General features: G+C 46.9%; 1 protein-coding gene across 1 annotated transcript in view; it reads right to left on the bottom strand.

The window, feature by feature from the left end:
* The window catches only part of DPYSL5 (dihydropyrimidinase like 5), an 83493-nt gene that overhangs the window by 13484 nt on the left and 49221 nt on the right, over positions 1-20788 (bottom strand). Inside the window, exons 3-8 of the mRNA XM_081265388.1 lie at positions 9470-9628; positions 7275-7454; positions 6391-6459; positions 4912-4956; positions 3118-3193; positions 1791-1947 (exon numbers count right to left, since the gene is read on the bottom strand). Of these exons, the coding sequence (XP_081121514.1) occupies positions 1791-1947; positions 3118-3193; positions 4912-4956; positions 6391-6459; positions 7275-7454; positions 9470-9628 (686 nt within the window). The remainder of the gene's footprint in view (positions 1-1790; positions 1948-3117; positions 3194-4911; positions 4957-6390; positions 6460-7274; positions 7455-9469; positions 9629-20788) is intronic.

The raw sequence follows: 20788 nt of genomic DNA on the forward strand, positions 1-20788 counted from the left end.
ATATAAAAACTTCAGTTATTCAATTAATAATTCTTGATTTGTGTGGGTTTGGGGCACTTATTATCTTTTGCTATTGCAGTAAATTTGCTTGTACCAAGTGGAGGCATTTCAAAAAATTCTCTGACTTTGGAACCAAGCCCAAGTTATTATATATGGTGGGTTGTTAATAATTATGAAAAGGAGGTTGGTTTCTCCCAAGGAAAAGCAAACCTACTGCATTCTCTCTTTACCTCTTTACCCTCTGAATTTGTCTAATGAATCTGTAAGAACTGCTGCTGCTGCTGCCTAGTACCACACCCAAACTATGAGACTGAGTCTAACTACTGCCACTAGACCATGGTGCACACTGGCCTCTACCCCAGACTTTACCCCACAGAGAGCCCCCTCCCCACACTTCTCTTTAAGGCCTTAACATGTCAAGTGTTGAGATTCCAGTTGTTGGCAACCAGGACTGAAAATCAAGGACAGGGATGAATTAAGTGCCGCATGATCTAAAGAGAACCACCTTCCATTAGGGCCTATCATCTCCTTCAACTCCCTCTCATCGTCCCAGAAGAGGTACCTTTGCCTTCCCCCAGCCCCTGGTCTGTGGGAGACAGAGTGTCCACTGGATGCAGTGGCCTGGTGTCTTGCCCTGCCTCCTATTCCAGGTGCAGCTCTGCTCCCAGACTCTCCACCCCAGCGTCAAGGAGGAGCATTTCAAGAGGGCAGAGGAGACAGTGATGGGCACTTGCTGGGGCAGTGGACTGGCAGCTCTGCCCCCAACCTCTGGGTGAGGAGTGCTGGGGAGGGTGGGCCAAGCTCTGTAAGCTTCCACACATACGCTGCCTTGCCAGGGTCCTCGATAGCACTGGGAGGAAGGAAAGATGCAGGCCTGGGCATGGGGGAGAGCCCTCTTTCCTCCTCATCCACCTACCCTAACCTGAGTTGAGCTGGGAAAGGAAGGGGAGGAGACTAACTTTTTTTTTCTTTTTTTTAGATTGTCTTTTAAACTAGATGTCACTTTAACCGCCAAAAGTGAAGAGAAAGCAATGGCTCCTCCCCCAATGTCACTAGAAAAGAGAAAGAAGCTGCAGGAAGTTACTGGGACAAAACATTTTTTTTTTTTTTTTGTACCAGGGATTGAACCCAGGGGTGCTCAACCACTGAGCCACATCCCCAGCCCTTTTTTATTTTGAGACAGGGTCTTTCTGAGTTGCTAGTTGCTGAGACTGGCCTTGAACTTGCGATTCTCAAAACCTTTTCATGGTTCTGCCTTACTGAATTCTGACTGTTCACTGGACCATCTTCTTCAGTTTGGGACGGAACAGGGAAAGGCTGTGCTAGAGAGGTGCTGGAGGGAAGGGGACCTGGAGGGAGGGTGGGAAGAAAGAGGGAAAAGGAAAAAAGGGAGGAGAGGGAAGAAAGAAGCGAGAAACACATAGAAAGAGGAAGAGAGAGATGCAGGGGGAGAAAAAAAGGACCCTTCTTATGGGCCACATCCTCCAGCTCCTCACTGGGCTTTGGAGTGTCATTGTCCTTTGCAATGCTGACTCACCACTGCCCTCAGCTCTCCACACTCTTCCTTCTCACACCCCAGAAGCTCCTTCTCAAGGGGTCAGAGAAGCCCAAGGGATTATGATGGGCTCAGGAGAGGGAAATACAAGAAACGCATCTCACGGGCACAACAAAACCAAACCTAGGTCAGGTCTGTTTCCTGGACTCTGGGACATCTTCCTAAAGACCTATGAATCCCCTGCGGGGCATGCACAGTGGGCCGATGGCTGTGTGATCCTGCTGGAATGTCTTACTTGGCCAGCAGACTCATGAGGTAGGTGGAGGTGTTAGTGTCCAGTCTCAAAGGAGGCACGGTGACATAGGCGGCCGCATGGGACCAGTCCTGGTGGTAGTAGTGCAAGCCTGTCAGTGTGGCATGTGCGGTGGTGGTCTCAGCCAGCACCACCTTCCCTGGAAGAAAAAGGGGCAAAATTGTAACTTGGAAGCCACTGAGCCCAAGAGATCACTGGCCTGAGCATCTCGTTTAGAGCTGAAGAAGCTGAAGGCGGAGATGGGAAGGGACTTCCCCAAGCTTGCTGGGGCATTTGAAAGCCTGGCTCGGTCCAAGCCCAGGGACTTCCCTACTGTCCTACTAACTCTGGGCAAGGGGAACAGCAGGGCATAGGCTCTGAGGCCAGGGAGCACTGAGCAACGCTTTGAGGAACCCAGTTTGGCCAGGGTATGTGTAGGGTACCACAGGGAGCTGAGGCTTGGTGGTGACTGGCAGGATGCAGGGCGTGAAACCTGGGCTAAGGGGCAGTCTGGCCTGTTTCTGAGCTGGCAGATGCTGTGAGCAGCTCCAAAAGAACTGCTGGGGTGGGATCCGTAGTAAGGCTAGACGGCAGGGAGATATGAGGGGGATCCACCCAGCAGGGTGGGGCAAGAATCCAGTGGGACCCCAACAAGGGGCTTCAATTAGGGGAGAGGCAAAGGGTGGGGCCTAGAAGGTAAAACTGTGGAACTCTGGGGTGATTTTGCTTCTGACTGACATCCCTAGGGTGGTGATCATGACTTTGTTTTCCCCGTTACTAGGCCCTTGCCAGCATCCTGTGCTGGGTGGACCACACACAGCCATAAAGCAGGTACTGCCAGGGGATCAGCACAGGGAGCTACACGAGTGCCCTGCAGGGCTTGCACATAGGGCTCCAGACGGCTGGAAAGGGAAGTTGGGCTCACACACTGTCATTCCTCCAGGGACTTCCTTACACCCCCGGAAATGCCCACTGGAATTGGCCCAGGGTTTTATGGTAGTTGTCAAGGAAACTGTTAGTAAAATCTGAGGCCAAAAAGACACCAATTAATGAGTCAATTTAAAACTTAGATAATTTTATCAGACCCAGGCGAGGTGACAGACATTTCTACAAAGCTGTTACACATACAAATGTGCGGAGGAGAAAATTCCTGTTTCACAGAATGAACCCAAGCGAGGGCGGGGCACTCTGAGGCCCACAGGAGCACAGAACAGGGAAGAGTGGGTACACATCCCGACCTCAGAAGCCAGACCTTAGAGTGCACTGAGCTGGTGTGCCCTGCAGTTCTCCAATCCCACAACACAACATGCACCCAAGCCTGAGCACTTACCTTGCATCTTAGCAGCTGCAATAACGTCACCAGCAGAGATGCTGGACACATTGACCAGGTAGATGGGACAGTGAGTCTAAATATAAGAAATGCAGGAAGTAGAGCATCAACCCCAAAACAGGTAACAAGCACCAAATTAACCCTGGCACAATCAGTCCCAGCATGGGCATCACCACTGGCCCATGTCACTCAACCCCACTGTCCAGGTGACAGTCTTATGCTGGGATGCAGGGCTGGCAGCAAGGAGGCAGCAGGTGGCAGCCAGCAGCAGATCTGCCAGGGAGGCCAACCCCGGAGGCAACCTCAGGTCAAGACAGTCGAGTCTGAACCTCCCATTTTCTCCCATCCAACGGCCTGGACTGTAATTTAAAGGGAGGGACTATTTTTCCTATTTTAACTTCCTGTTTATAAACATGATGACCTAGAGATAGTAGTGTATTATATCCTATATCTAAAATTACAATGCCTGCTGTCTATGGGCTGCCTTATCAGGAGACAGCTGTACCCTGGGGAAGAACAAAATACAACAGAGGGTCAGGGTTCAGAGTGTAGGACAGACAAGACCCATCTTGTGAGTGGACACCTGGATTGTCAAATTGATTAGCTTTTCCTCTATTGAACTGTGTGGCTATGGCCCATGGCTTACCTTCTCTGGGCACACGTTTGAGCTAGAAACCAAAGAGCTGCCTTTTCATTGTTCTAGTCTTTCCTTATTCTGGGGTAAATTCCCATCAGGAGGTAATTGCTAAAGTAACTACTGTCACAATAAATGAAATAAGGTCCTTGGCTAACTGCCAGAGCTATAAAGAGCTAATAGAAACTGTTTCATCAAATGTTATTTGGATGCTTTCTTTGCTAATCAAATTAGGAGGATATAAGAGTTTAGGAACTGGCTTTATATCATGTGCATGTTACAAGTCAACTAATTCTGGGGCTGAATGACTTACAGCCTCTTTGTCTCCCCCCTCCCCCTGCCACCAAATTCTTAAGACCACATCTCCCTGTTTATAGGCTTTGGGTGGCCCAGGCCATTCCAGAAGGGAAGGTCCTATAGAATCACTGGGGGGCTTATTATATACAAATTGCTGGAAATCACCCTCAGTTTCTGATTTAGTGGGAATTTGTGCTTCCAAGTCCCTAATTCTGATAAATGATGCTGAGACTGCAGGTCCAGAGACCATGGGGTGAAAGCTGCTGTTCTGGAGGCAGTAGTCAGATTATCTGAGCAAATCGACTCCTTCAGCGCTGGCTTGGGGGCAATGACCTGCCTGGGCTCTACTGTCTGTGAAGTGCTTTCCCTTCCTGGGCTCCTTTGATCTTACAACTCCCCTGTGAAAAGCAAGTGACACTATTATTCCAACTTTATATAATGAGATAGCAGATCAGAGGGCATGTGGTCAAAAGCTGTGATTAGGTGAAGGCCGAGTCTGGAACTCTGACATCACCATCCCGTCATCACCCTCCACCAGTGCCTTCTCAACCCTTCGGGGGCTTTACCTGAACTAGACCAAGGAAAAATGTTCAAAAACAACGATGTAGCAGCAGAGGTCTAATTGTGATTTTCTAAGCTATAAGTCTACCTATTCCTCCAAAAGGAATAGATTCCAGTTGCAGAGAGTCTCGGGGTTCCCCACCTTCCTCCGCCTCCCTGGGCCATTTACCCTTGAGCAATGAACTAGGGCTTCAGTTAGCTCAAGTCAGTGGAACAGAGAGCAATAACACTCCACTCAGCAAACAGCTGGGGTCCTTGGGGCCACAGCAGAGTGAGGCCACTCTGGGATCCGGGCTACTTACCCTGTTGGCAATGGTGATGACTCGGTGAGTTGCTTCTGCTTCCAGCTGTTAGAAACAAAGAACAGGAAGGAACTCAGCTTCAGCATCTCCTTGAGCCACAGTAGCCTTGGAGGGATGCCAGGAGGGGCTGGTTGTACCCTCAGGGGCTGATTGGGTTGGGGGTTGAGGGTAAGGCCTGGCCACTAGGCTCCAAAAACTTCTGCTCCAATGGAGAGAGGGTCCTGGGACTTAGAATACTATGCACATCCTTGCTGGACGCTACTCAGGGCATAGTTAAAAGGCACCGCTGTAATCCCAGCGGCTGGTACCAGCAGTTCCCTTTAACCAGCAGATGTTGTTTGTCATCACCTCAGTGAAAGCCTTGCTCTTTCCTCATGTAACCTAACAAAGCAAGTACAGGCCTGGGCACATCCCTGCTCACCAGTTCTCATGGGCACCCTCAGGGGATTGACTGTTATTTGGTGCATCCTTCTCTACCGATTCTGAGGTGCCCAAACAGGACCTTTATTCAGAGACAGGTGCAGGGCAGGAGGAAGGCGGGCCACCATGGCTCCTGGGTGATAGTGGGACCACAAATCCCATCTCCTTGACATTGTTGATATCCAACCACCACTCTGCATTTGAGGAATGGAAAAGCACTTTCCCTTACACATAGTAGAGGATGTCGGAACACTCATGGGGCAAGAAGGCATTGTTTATCTGATACGGAACCTCCAGAGCAGAATTCTGTAGCAGGGGCACTATGTGTGTCAATACCCTGCAAAACTGTATGCAAAGATAAAAATCAGAGGGCAGAGGAGAAAGGGCTTTTATTTCTTTAAATTTTTTAAAATTTTTTCTTTTTAGATATACATGTCAGTAGAATGTATTTTGACATATTATACATACATGGAGTATAACTTATTCTATTTAGGATTCCATTCTTGTGGTTGTACATGATGTGGAGTTTTACTGGTGGTGTATTAGTATATGAACATAGGAAAGTTATGTCAAATTGATTCTGCTGTCAGCGCTTTTAATTTCCATCTCAATGAGTAAGCAGGGCAGAAGAGCACGGACAGGCAGGTGCCCCTCGTTTCTGGTGGGAATGGTCCAAGGTGCTCCTCAGATGGGATCTGATTCCCCACATGCTAAGTCCCTGACTCATGGTTTGGACTTCCTTCTAGCATCTAAAGTCCCTTTCAGTCTCTCTGTCTCCTGATTCAGTTTTGGGCAAAGCAACTCCTGGAACCAATGACATTTTCCCCAGAATCAAATGGGGTGGGGTCTTTATGATGCCCCACAACTATCTCTTTTAAGGAAGCTCGAGATCAGGTTGGCCTCAGCATGGAGGAAGTTGAACCCTGGGAAGCTTCCAGATGGAAATTTCACCCAGGGAGGAAGTGATATGAGTTATATTCTTGACCCCTCTTCCATCCTACAAGATTCTGTGAGCCTGCAGGAGAGAAGCTGACAGAGGACACAGGAACTCTTCCTTACCTCCTCTGGACGGCTGATCTCGATTCCTTCCGGGCCTGTGATACCCAAATCTAGTGCCTCCTTAGCACCCTAAATAATAGCAAAGGAAAACTGAATCATAGAAATACAAGAAAATACCTAATCCAAAGGACAAAACGTATGCTAGACACTGCTATCCTCACAGGGTGGCCACAGCCCTTATTTCTATAACGCTTGTCTTCAGAAGAGTAAACCCAGGACCCCAGATAGTAATTGAGGACCTTCCTGCTCTCACTTCTTTACTGCCAAGCTACATTCCAGCCCCGATTCTTCTTCTTAATGGCAGACATACATTTTTCTGTTAAAAATATAATTCCATAACTATCCAACAGGACAGGGATGTCAAAGACAAACACTGTTGATTGGCTTGAAAGTCAGTATTTCCTCACTGGAAGTCTAGATACTCTAGCTTCAGCAACTCCTAGACCAACCCTTATCCCAAGACCCAGGAGAATCCAGAGGTCTATCCTTCTTGGCATCAGAGAATAGATCTCTATACTAATTCAGTTCCTCCAAAGAGATATAGGAAGGTAGAAAGCTTGATTCTTGTTTGTTCTGTATGTCAAATCTCATGAAAAATATCTCTAAGAGGTGTTCCAAACTCTTTTGTGATAATGGACTTTAAACATCTTGCCATTAGAACTTAAAAAAGAGGTATTTGCTTTTTATATACAGTATATAAGTTTGGATTTTCTGACTACCATTTGGCACCTACAGTGTTTGCATCTCACAATTCATTTTTTATAACTTGTTTTGCCTGAATCTTGCAGTATCAGCGACAGGTGGTCAGGACACTCCTCCTCACACCCCCAACAAATTGTCCCCACTGGTGCCACCCCATCTGCCACCCTCTCCTGCACACTTGCCTCGGCCACAAGTTCCCCATTTTCAGCATGGACTCGGGGGATGGCCCCGATGTCCTTGCAAGCGTGTAACACTTGGTATAGCTCGTTGTCCCGAAGCATGTACAAGTCCTTGTAGGTCATGAACATCTGGAACGAGTTGACGCCTTTCTCTCTCACCAGGGTTTCCATTTCTGCTTTTACCTGGAGAGTATAACGCAAGGTAATGCCAGGTGAGTACTGAGATCCCAGAGGCGATGGGGCAGGCACTGGCCCAGCATGGATACTCAGGGCCAGTCCCAGCTCGGCAGGTCAAATCACCTTATGACTCCCCTCAACCTCGCAGTGTCTCACTGTCCTTCCACCCCAGGCTGCTGTGAGGTCACTTGACCAAGAGGATGCCTAAATCCTTTGAACTTAGATTATAAACTGTGTTCTTAGATTATCAACATGCTTTTCCCATCACACAGACTTGTCCTGGGTCTGCACCTCCAAGCCAGCCTCCTTGATAAATGTAGGAAAAACAACTTTTATTCTTGTGGTCTGTTCCCCAGCCCCCAGAGTGGAAGTAGGGTCACAAAGAAGGCATACTTACACTAAAAAACCAGAGACTGGGAAAATCAAATTAGGAACAAAACAAAACATGAACAAAGCTATGCAAATAAGGGCATTCATCCGAACATTATTTATGTTATGGGGGAAAAAATGGAAGCAACATTGTTCTAATGGTAGGAAACCAACTTGAGGTTCATTTGCTTGCTAGAATGTTAGGTGGCCATTAACATCAAAGCTCATAAAGACTGTGCAACAAAAATAGAGAGTGCTCACAGAGCTGCTATGGAAAAGCATGGACTAGACTGAAAGAAATAAGCCTAAATGGATGATGTGCTTCCTTTTTTATAAAAAAGACGTGATTAAAAAATGATGTTATTAAAAAAAAGAATTTAGAATTTTAGATAAATGAATGTCTACACAACCTCTGGCAACTTAGGGACAGCTGATCTGGCCCTAGTGTTGCTGGGAATCTGCATGGGTCCTCAGTTCCAGGCCAATTCCAGGGGGAGGCAGAGGGGCTCCAAGTAGGGGTCACAGCCCAGAAGGGTGTCCAGAAAGGAGACTCCCATCTGAGATAAGCATGCTCTGCACCATTAGCCTGGTACAATCAGAGGGGCCTTCGTGTGTGAGGGTCTCACTTTCCATAAGTAACAGGTAGGAAATGATGGGAGAGGCTGGGCAAGCCCCCAACTCAAGGCTAAAACCAGAAGGGCAGAGGTAGCATGGGGCTTTTAGTTACCATCTCAGAAGGGGGTTGGAGGACCCTTTAGACTAGGGTCCACAATTGCACATTTTGTGAAGCTTACATGTTAGTTATGGTATGGGGCATCCACCAAACTACTGGCACATTGAGCTTAATAAATAAGGGAAGAATGAATGCACAGTCTACTTCCCTGGGTAATAAGCAATAAAACTCCAGCAATGAAGCAAAACCTGAATGCCTATATACTATTTTCAGGAAGAAAAAGGAAGTAGGAATCCAGGGAGGAGAGCCTGGGGTCTGGCCCTTGGTCCTGGGCAGGGGGAGGACAGGAAAGCCAGAGGCCAAGGGCAGAGACACAACATGGGCTCAGAAGCTGGACTGAGAAAGGGCTCAGAGGCAACCAGCCTCAGGGCAGCCCAGGACAGGTTCAAGTCTTCTCCCAGTAAACGCTAGGCTCCTGTAGGAAAGAAGCATCCCCTGGGCCATTTGTCCCAGGCAATGCTGAGCCAGGACATGAATGACCCTCAGTTTAGAGACCTCAGCTCAGTGTTATCAACTTCCAGTACAAACAGGACACCACCCTCTGCACCTGAGCTGTCTCAGCCAGCCAATTGGCATGCTCCCCATTAGACATCAGTGACACCTCATATGACATATATGCTGAAAGCCTATGGTCAGAGCAAGGAGCCAGTGCTCTTGAGGCCTGGCCTCTGGTCCCTAGCCTTGGACTCTGTTGCAGCCTGGCACTCCCTGTGTCTGCTGCAATATGGGTAAAGCAGGGTAGGCCCACCCACTGTCCTTGTGGAACCCCAGGTCAGTTGCTTTGGCAAGTGGGGGCATTAGTGGGCATCCCTCCCCACCCAGGCAGGAGAGCACCAGGGCCCAGCTGGCTGAGTCCTGATGGCCCCTTTGCCCACAAGACCTCTCACGCCTTCTTTGAAGATTCTACCAGCAGAAGTACCTTGGGTGCCCACCAGGTGATCCCCACATGGAGGGCGTAGTCACAGCAGACCTTGGGGTCGGCGAGACCCCTGCACTTCTCATAGGCATCCACAAGGGAGGTCTCCTTGTCAGGCAGGACATGGCCGATGATCATGGTGGTGCCTCCAACAAGTGCTGCCTGAGGAAGAGAGGAAAAAGCAGTCTTGGCACGGTGCCACCTGAACCCAAGTCACTGATGTGGCGAGATGTGGTCCTGAGGGACACTCAGGACAACCACAGAGCCTACCTCCCAAGAGGCTGTGAGGACCAAAGGCAGCAAGATTTGGGAAACCATAGTGGTTGCACCAAGAACAGAGCCAGTGTGTGACTGACTGCCATCCGCCTTATTATTACTGTGGGTCCAGCACACAAGCCTGTCTCTTCCCCATTCGGGTTTCAATGTGCTATCCTGGGAAACAACTTAGTGTGTCACCACGCCCAGAGCAATCTCTATTTGCCAGGTAGGATCTCCCCCAGATGACTCTTTGTCAACCTGAATACAAAGATGACACAATCAAATGCTATCATATAATTTAATGTAATATAAAGCATAACCAAATGACCATCGGTAACATTTGCTAATTTAGTTATACACAAATACTTAAACCACAAGGTATAAAATGTTAATTGGGATATACTGTTTTGTTTTATTCTCTCACACTTCGCCAAAGAATCTTACTCTATCTTTTTAACCGGATCTTCAACATCAGGGTCTCTATCTTCAGTTTTTACAAGCACATTAGCTTTATTTAGATCGAGTACTTTTTAGATGCTGACTCTAATTTATCAGTGAAAAATAATCCAATTCACAATCTCCACAAAATTCTACATTTTAAAGAAATTTTTAAAAAGCCTTACTTGCAATCACAAAACACACTGTTAGGGAAAATTACTAAACATATATCAAGTTCCTCTCAACTTTAAAAAACAAATTTGGCCAGGTGACATCCGAGTTTGTGTTTCAGGTAATGTGTTGTTCCCAAACAACACTTTGTTATTAAAATGAAAATAACTCAGAGTGATTCGGAATCGGGGCTCCAGGTTGGAGTCCTGCTCTGCGACCTCATAGGTGATCACTGCACCCAGGCAACTTCTGAGATGCAGGTTCTTTGTCTATACCTGGGTCAGCTTCCTACTGGACAGCTGTAAAAAGTCAAATAGGTCATCACTTATGGAATAGATCTGGTAAAGTGTCCTGATGTGTGTGTTTAATTATTCAGAATGTAGGTGTTCACCTGTTTTCTGTATGGGTAAAAAACATAATGGAGTTGTCTTCATGATTTCATGCTTCTCTATTCAGTTAAATCCTTGATCACAATTCAGAAATACTGCTAGGAAATAAGGCACTGAGGACAACTAGTTTCGTGGCCAAATAAAAAGGAAAAAATAAAACTTTGCAACCTTGGTTGTCTACACTGACGTGACTGGGGCAGTGAGAATACTCTCCATGCCCTCTTGGGGGCCTCAGTGGCATGACTTCAAGCCACCAACAGAGGGTGGTGGTTCTGTGACACAGTAGGAATAGAGATGGGTGGGGGAGAGAGAGAAGGGAAGCAAGAGGCAGATTGTAGCTTACTCGCTGGCTTCTATTTCTGATTCTGCTGGATGCTGCCAGGCTGATTCATCTGCATAGCAGGTGGTTGTAAAACTCTATTTTGTCCTGAAATGCATTTCTTGCTTGTACATGTGCAAGTGGGGGTGTTTGATATATTGGGATTTTACACACTAAATTGTTTTATTTTTCTGTGGTTCCAGATTGCTTTCCTTTGCATTCTCCATCAGTACATCCGCAGGCTTGGAGAGAAAAAAGGGAACCTAAACCACAATACAGCGTGCTAAAAGACCCAGGACCGTCCTTGATATTTGGGGATCCCAGGGAGAGAGTGGAAAAGGAGGTGCATGTGCCAGTATAAATATTCAAAAGACACAGAGCGAGCTAATGAATTGTGACACAGAGTATATTCTATCCTTTGACAAATATATCCTTATAATGATCGAGAGGGCAAGGCTTGCATCTAGAATTTTTTGGGGGGGGTCTTCAAAATTCCTAGCTACACTGAGGGGGAAGTTGGCCTCAGCCTCTATGCCTGCCCCACCCAGCCCTCACTTTCCACCCCGGATTTGCCCTGCAGCCCACAGGTCTAAGCTCTGTCTGACCCTGCAAAATGCTGCCCCCGGGCTTAGCGTGCACACACTCGTGGTCTGGGTCCCTGGAGGAGAGATTCACATTTGTGCAGGCCCTAGAAGGGCTCAGGACCTTGGTCAGGGAATTGCAGGGATCCCAGTGGCCTGGGAGTGGGCTGTGGGGGTCTGGGCAGGCATGGCTCTTGAGCCCGGGAGGAAGGGGAACAAATTGTCAAAAGGTCCAAGCAGCGTCCTTGAGAGTTCAGCACCTGGGGCAGAGTCCCTTCCTTCCTGGGTCTAGGAGTTCTGGAGGGAGTGTGGGACACCGGGTGGGTCTTAATTCTCCACAAATCATTTGAGATCCAGGAACAGCCATGTGCCCGCTTTGCACCTCAGCCCCCAGGGTGCAGAGAGGGTCAGCACACTCTCCCAGCTGGAGGCTTGGGAGCCCAGCCTGGAGCCTGGCTGCACAGTGCTCATCTTCTCTCAGATAAGACACACAGAGCTGGCTTTTAAATTATGTGCAGTTCCAACCCCTGGATGAATGCTGCAGGCGCTGTCTCCACAGGAATATGATATCACGGATGCGACAGACCATTTCAGTGTCAGCCCCACAGCCAACCTGAGATCATGCGTGGAGCACGGCCCAGCTCTAGTCCTGAGGCTTTCAAAAGGATTGTGTTAAGACCATGCAACTGTGTAGGTGGGGGAAGGGCGCTGGGGATGCACTCAGTGGTACAGGGTATGCTCAGTGTGCACCAGGCCCTGAGCTGGATCCCAACACACAGAAAAAAATTTAAAATGAAATTAAAAAAAAAAAAACAAAAAACATCTAATCCCTCCAGCCTGATGCTTAAAACAAAACAAAACAAAAAAAGAAATGAAATAATTCTGATGAAGCTCTCCATCCTATTCCCACCCCTACTTCTCTGAGGTTGATATAAATTCCTTCCATTTATGTTTTTATGCTTTTACTATTTTTTTTTAAAAGAATGTACACAAAAGGCCTGCCGGGCATGGTGGTGCATGCCTCAGCTCGGGAGGCTGAGGCAGGAGGATCATGAGTTCAAAGCCAGCAAAAGTGAGGCCCTAAGCAACCCACTGAAACCCTGTCTCTAAAAAAATACAAAAAAAAAGCTGGGGATGTGGCTCAGTAGCTGAGTGCCCCGGAGTTCAATCTCTGTACCCAAAGAACAAACAAACAAAAGGTATCCTACTGTCTATCTCTTTGCAAGTTGCTTTTTTTCTTACTCAATATTTTCTTTATTAAAATTTATTTCATTCCTTTTAATTCATTCAAGATCTGAACATCCCTCCACGAATTTATCTGTTCCTGAGTTCATAGACACTTAACCTGATATTTGAACATTCTTGTGCACCTATGAGCAGAGCCCACACTCTGCCAGGAGGTGGGGTTGCAGTCTGTGGCGTGCACACTGCCAACTACCCCAGACCCTCCAAGGAGAAGCTGCCTTGCTAGGGCGTCCTGGGGCCTGTGGCTGACCAAAACTGCCCACTCAACAACCCAAGCCCTTATTATTATTTTTTAAATTTAAACTTCTGTCCAGCTAAGTCTTCGCCACTATGAAAGCGAGCATGTTTTTGTCCTCATGTAGGACTTCACATGTCTGTGAATACCCAGAATATTTAATCTGGGTACTAGGACTGTTTGTTTAACCAACAGTCACAGTACACCATTCTACACATGGGGCAGGGTACAAAACTTAATTTTACTATTTCAAAGGGTCACTCTTTTTTGCTGTTGACATTTATGATGCACTGCTAGATAAACCTGGATTTGTTTGATACTCAGTATTGCCCAATTTGCTCCCTAAAAACACCCAATATATAGAATGGTAATCCAAATGACACAATTTCCAGGCACATACTTAGCAAAGAGCAGGATCTTATATAGAACTCAACCTAGACCTTTCCTAAATGTCATCTTTATGCTTCGGAAGTTTATCAGACCATTGTGGGACAAGCAGGTCTTTAGGTCAAGCAGGACTCGATCAGCAATTGGAAAGAAATTTCAGATATTAAGTCTGTTCCTATGTGATTTACTTGCCAACCTCACAATATTAGAGAAAACAATGTATTGATACTTCCTCTCTTATCAGGGCAGAGGTCTCTGATCTTACCATCTTCCATATTGCCACGGAACAAATCGTGCTTTTCTGAGTTTCCTGTAGCCATGGTTTCCTCCTCCTCCTGCAACCTCCCTTCCTCCGGCCACATGCGGTTGTCTTACTCCAAAGCCAAGAACCCATGGGTCAAGGCACAAACTTTGTGCTACGCTTTGAGAAAGCAGTTGGGCCAGAACCAATCTGTGGGATTCTCTTCCACTGGAGGAGGGGAGGGGCTTTCTGAGCACATTTTCCTACAGGTGCATGGTAAAGGGGTGTGTGTTGAGGAGGTGACTGGAATCAGAAAAGCGGGGTCTGCTACTATCCAGATGCATGGATTAAGGGCAACGCGATCTTTAAAGGGGGATACTGCACTGAGAATCAAATGACAAGTATTTAGATTTGCCATGGTTTGGATATAGTTTGAGTTCAGGTGTTGAAATTTAATCTCCATTGTGAGGTTATTAAGATGAAAACTTAATCCTATTATAGTGATCAAAGGTGGAGACTTTGGGAGGTGATTAGGATTACCTAAAGTCTTCAGGGTGGAGCCCCCGATTAAATACTGATGGCTTTATAAGAAGGGAGGGACCAGAGGATATACAGACTCATACTCATATTCTCTCTCTCTTGCTATGTGATGCTCTTCCCTGTCTCAGGACTCTGCCAGCAAGAAGGCCATCACCAGATGTAGTCCCTCAGCCTGGGACCTCCAAAACAATGAGTCAAAATAAGCCTCTTTTCTTTATAAAGTATGCAGCCTCAGGTATTTCATTACAGCAATAGAAAGCAGATGAATACAGTTATGCCTCATAAACTAGTCAGTGAAATGAAAACATGTGCATCTCTTAATGTGGTTAGGGAATCCATCATTTGTTCAGATGGTGCTGTTTCTCTGAGAATTGCTGAACTGTATCTTTTTCTTTTCATATTAAAATTATCTTCTTTTTTTTTTTTTTTTTTTTTTTTTTTTGTTCACATCATCCTTAAATATAAGAGGGGAAGAAAATGTACCAGCTCAGTAGTTTTTCTCTTTCTTGGGGTAACTTCCTTCACCTTCAGCAGCTGTCTGCTGCTTACTGGTCCTCCAGGAGACCTGGTTTTAGCACCATCTTGTCTTGTAACAGAAGTAGCTTCCAGAAAGAGGGGTCAAGCATTATCACTAAGTGAGAAGATACATACAGGGCAGACAGAACCATGCCTGACATGGGGCAAACACCCTTCCCATCCTGGACCACAAGCCCACAGCCAGGCCAGCTTCATGGACCTCAGGTACTCACTTGGTTTAATGTTCTGCAGTCGCTCTCTGGAAATTCTTAATTATTTTTTCTTTAAAAAAGGAATTCCCATCAGGCATGGTGCTGTATGCCTATAATCCAGGCAACTCAAGAGCCTGAGGCAAGAGGATCACAAGTTCAAGGCCAGCCTCAGCAACTTAGTGAGGCCTAAGCAACTTAGCAAGACTCTGTCTCAAAATAAAAATGAAAAGAGCTGGGAATGTAGCTCAGTGGTAAAGCACCCCTGGGTTCAACCCCCAGTTAAACAAACAAACAAACAAACAAACAAACACCAAACCAAAAAAGCAGTTCCACATTTCTCTTGTGCACAGGCTCTGCAAATAGTCATTCCTTCCACCAGCTCACCATCTACACGGGCTGACACAGTGACCAGGCAACTCACCAGCACACACTGGAGCTGTGGACACTCAATCATTTCCCTAATTAGGTTGCTGGGATGCTGACCCCTGCTCCACCTTCTTTGAGCCCCTCCCCCATATATATGTAATTGATGGACCTTTATATTACTTATTTATTTATATGCAGTGCTAAGAATCAAACCCAGAGCCTCACACAAGCTAGGCAAGCACTTTACCACTGAGCCACAACCCCAGCCCTCTCCCACCCTCTTTTATCAAATGCCTCTCTGAAGCTTCTTCTAGGGCACCCAAGTACTTCATCATCAGTTTCTCAAGGCCACTCTCACTGTCCCCTCTGGCCACATACAGCTCTCAAGTCTTATCTTGAGTGATAATTAGCAGCCTATTGAGTTTATCCAGCAGCTGATGGGTTTTCTCTAACTTGTGTACTAACAAGCTGATTGCTCTTCTGAACTTCCTCTTATTCTCCACTCCTACCTTCTGGAGCTATAGTCTCTACCATATCTTCTAGGGAAGGTCTCACCTCCTGACATCTTAGTGTGGTCACTCTAAGCATTACCAGGTCTAAAACTCACACTTTATTCTTTCAACTGTTTTGGGGGTAAACAGACAGCATTCAATCCACAACATACTTTAGTAAAGTCACATTTTCCCATACTTAACTCGACTGCTATTTAAAACACATTAGTGCTATGTAGAAGCAAACTAGGCTAGTGACATGAATGAGACTGTCAGGCAGATAGACCTAGGTTTAAATCCTAGCTCCATCACTTATTAGCAGTAAGACCTTGAGCAAGTTACTTAATCGCTTTGAGTTCCATTTTACAAATGGGGATAATAACATATTCCTTGAGGGGGTTCTATGAGAACCTAATGAGACAATGCATGGAAAGCATCCAACCTGGTGCCTGCACATAGTAGGAGCCCAGTAAACTGTGGTGATTGTTGACTACAGCATAACTGGTAGGCAGCACTAACACACACGCTGTGCGCCCCTGCACTGAGTACCAGGTGCTCTGGAAGAAGTGAGAAATGTAAGCTTAGAGTCCAACTCACAAACAGGACAGGAAAGCAGTTAATTTTTTTAATAGAAATGACTTCTGAATACTATGAGAGTACAAGATAATATTCCTCAGTAATGATGGAGAACATCAAGTTCAAAAGAAAACCAGAGGAAGGAAAGACCACATTAGGACCAGAAGGCTGTGAGCCATAAGGTGAGCATGACATCCAGGTCAGGAAGCGATGTGGCACAGTCAAGGACACAGCCAGTGGACAGAGAATGGACCTGCTTGGTTTGGGCTGAGGCAAATCTGATTAAGACCAAGTGTGTAGACTTTGATTAACCTGGATTCCATCTAATCCACAAGTTTGTCAACTTGTAAGTATGGACACTTGTAAGTATAGTAATGAGGGAGTTCAGGAGGTGTGGACCAAGGAGTTCATGTGCTGAGAGGACCCTGGCCACATCCTGGGACAGCTCCTTTCCCGGGGATGGCCGTCTCATGGACCTCAGGTTTCCAGGCAGAGGAAGACCATGGAAATCAGACTTAAGAACATTACTCTGGCTGTGGGCGCAAGTTCAATGGCAGCGTTGGGATGACAGACCTGAATTTGGGGACTGAGACAGAAGGGGCATATTTCCTGGAAGAAGCAAGTTTTGGTAACAGAGGAGGAGGTGAAAATAAATAAGGGGGTAGAGTTTTCACAGTGTCTGAAAAACAGTCTCACAAGAGGAAGATCAAATTTAGCGGGTGGGCAGTTTTTAGATATATTGAGATATGAGCTCATTAAGAGACCTCAAGTAGAGATGAAGAAAACTAATAACTAGTACCATCACTGAGCACCTACTCTGTGTGTTTACTTCTTATAGTTCCTTATGAAATGGATGCCCTTAATCTCCTTGATCAGACAGGGAACTGAGGGTTGACATTCATATGGATTAGGCTGGGAGACTTCTTCCCATCCATTGAGGGAATGTGGATACAGGAGACAGTCACAGGTCACATGGAAGAGAGCTGAGAGAACTAGGCTTCTCAGCAAAATAGGAAGTTAGGTGACTTGAATGTAGGAGAGAGATTGTTAGTGAAGAGGAAGGGGATGAGAGGGAGGGGAAGGGAGAGGATAAGGGCAGGTGATGGGGCGGGATGGAAATGATCAAAATATGTTACGTGCATGCACAAAAATGCCACAACGAAAGCCACTATTCTGTATAATTAATATGTACTGACACAAAAAAAGAAGCAAAATAGGAAAGAAGCCAAATTCCTGAAGGGAAGGTTTTGGGCAACCAGGAGTATTGGTGTGAGTCAAGATGAAGTTTAGGACAACCACATGGAAAATGCCCTGCACAGTTAACAAGAGGGGAAGTCACCTTGGCTCAAGCCAAGGTGGTATGCTGTGACTTAAGAAATGGATGCTGAGGAGCTGAGGCCTAAGGAGCTGAGGCAGAACTAGGCTGGGATAGCTGAGAGCAGGGGTGGCCAACAAAGGGGTCCTGGTAGACGTCCAGCATAGTTCCAGAATGGGGAGGGGTCCCAAGGCAGGCTGAATTTGGTGGGGGCTGAGGGTTGAAAGTAATATTTGCACTCTCGAGTTTGCTAGAAATGCAATTCAATTCTGTGATCGTGGGCAGGGGCGGGAGGTGATGGCGGGAGAAGCTGGGAAGTTTGGAGGCTGTCTGTTATGGTTTGGCTAGGAAGTCTCCCCCAAAGATTCATGTTTTGAGGGCTTGGTTCCTGATGCAGCAAAGCTCAGAGGTGAGGCTGGAGGAAAGTAAATGGATCTTGAGGCCTCTGACCTCATCAGTGGGTTAATCCATTGAAAGCCACATGGACTACTGGGAGGTAGTGGAAACTGTAGGCAGGGGGCATGGTTGGACGGTGTAGGTCCCTGGGTGCACGGAGACTATACCTGTTCCTAGCCCATCCTTCTCTGTCTCTTCCTGTTTCCTGGCTGCCATGAGCTGAGCAGCTTTCCCCCACCATGGCCCTCCACCATGATGTTCTGCCTCAACTCAGTCCCAAAACAATGGGGTTGGTCAACCATGGACTGAAACCAGGAGCCAAAACAAATCTTTCCTTCTCTACGTTGTTTTTCTCAGGTAGTTGTCACCGCCATGAAAAGGAGACCGGCAGACCTGGAGTGCAGTCCTGGCTGAATTACTCAGGTACCCTCTGTCTTGGGCTAGGAAGCCCTGGATGGAGTGATTGGGGGTGCCATCTCTGGAAGTGGAGCAGGCCATGATGGAGAGGATCCCAGTGGTGGGAGTGTTCAGTTTGAGGGTCTTTTGAAGTGCATGGAGGTGTCTAGGCTGTAGCTATAAACATGGGAATCATCAGCAACTGATTCCCTGAGAAGTGGCTGAGGAAAAGACCATCTGGTAAGGGTCAAGATGAAGACAAGACCAGGAGGGAGAATGGGAAGGAATCTCCAAGAGGAAGCCCAGGCTGGCACAGGGTTATGGAAGTCAAGCTACCTTCTTGCCAAGGTACAGACACTCCCTGTGCTCACGAGCTTCAAGAAGAGGGGAACTTGGAGGTCAAGATGCAGCACCTTCCTGGGACCCCTGAGCCTTCACCCCCCACAGATAAGCAGACCAGGGCTCCTTCTGTGTTTCAAGGACAATGAGCACATCTTCTCAGGAAGGCCTGCTTAACAGGTAGACTCCAGGTGCGTACCACACTACCTGCAACAGCCGTGGCTGCCAAGTAAGAGAAAGCTCTGTGAGGCTGTGTGAAACCCCCCACCTCCTCCAAACAGCCTTGCCAACAAGGAGCAGGCTCGATGGCTGCGCTGTGGAGCAGCCGGGCCTACATGGTCAGGAGGCTGCCTCTGCCTTCTGCCACAAGTTCCTCTACACAGACAGTTGGCTCTCTCCACCGCACAGGCAGCAGGGCTGGCAGCAGAAACATTGGCTGGAGCCTGGAAAGATCACTACAGAGCACCCACAGGGAAAGATGGCTCCAAGGCCTGGGATCCTCACCTCTGAGGGTTCCCAGGCAGCAGGTGGATGGATACTCCCCAAAGGATGCTTTCAGATGAATTAGACCCAGAGAGAATCTCCAGAGATTTGCAAAACCAGCCCAAGGCCCTGTCCCTTCTGTCACATGCATGGAGCATTCCAGGAATGCAGGGTCAGTGCAGTAAAGTACTTGCCCCTTTTAACCTTCAGACACCATGAGTGGCAGTCACTGCCATCATCTTAGCTTTTTAATGATCAGTCAAGTCTGAGATCCAGGTATTTTTACTCCAAGCCTCACACTCTCCTGTGATACTGAGTCTGATCCAGTAGCTAAGCACTGAGCCTCGCAGCCTGCAGCCATCCAGCCCAGCTTCGGAGTCTCCCAGAGGGTATACTTAAAATAGCCACAGATGAGGAGGAAGTGTACACAACAGCTCTGACATTTCCTTTTTTCATTTTGGAAGTAGGAATATAAGGGTATCAATTGGTAGGAGAAATATATAAGCATGCTTGTTTTTATGGTGCGACATGATGGCCATTTCCATGGTGAAGACACATATATCCTTAAACCCCAGAATGAATGAATTTCCAGGCTGTCGGGCCAGCAAATCCCAGGGGTACAGAAGCAGCCTGCTAGCACAAATTGACGTCCCTCACCAAAATCATCAGACCAGGAGTTTCTGGGTTTAACTACAGGAAAGGAATTAGCACTTAATAATGGCCTATTATGTGCAGGGTTCTTAATATTTATTATTTGATTCTCAATGACTTTGTAATTTAAAGCAGGGACTCAAACAGATAAATGTACACTCACGTGTCTCAGCATTTAAAACAGCAATGCAAGTATCCATCCATGAATGAATGGGAGAGAAAAATGTAGTTTATGCACACAATGGAATATTATTCAGCCTTGAGAAGGAAGGCAATTCTGACATGTTGTAACATAGATGAGCCTCGGGGACATTATGCTAAGTGAAACAAGACAGTCACAGAAGGATAAATACTATATGATTCCACATATATGAAGGACCTAGAGTCATATTCATAGATTCAGAAAGTTGAATGGTGAGCCGGGCACAGTGGCACACGCCTGTAATCCCAGCAACTGGGGGAGGCTGAGGCAGGAGGATGGAGAGTTCAAAGCCTCAGCAAAAGCGAGGCTCTAAGCAACTTAGTGAGACCCTGTCTTTAAATAAAATATAAAAAATAGGGCTGGGGATGTGGCTCAGTGGCTGAGTGTCCCAAGTTCAATGCCTAGTACTGCAACCCCACCCTTAACCAAGAAAAAGATAGTTGAATGGTGGTTGTCAGAGGGAAGAGGGAGCAGGAGTTAGTATTTAATGGGTTTGGAGTTCCAGTTGGGGAAGCTGAAACAGCTCTGGAGATGGGTGGTGGTGTCAGCTGTACAATAATGTGAATATGCTTAAG

The sequence above is a fragment of the Spermophilus citellus genome (assembly GCF_964194105.1).
Source record: "Spermophilus citellus genome assembly, chromosome: 13".
Taxonomy (NCBI): Eukaryota; Metazoa; Chordata; class Mammalia; order Rodentia; family Sciuridae; genus Spermophilus; species Spermophilus citellus.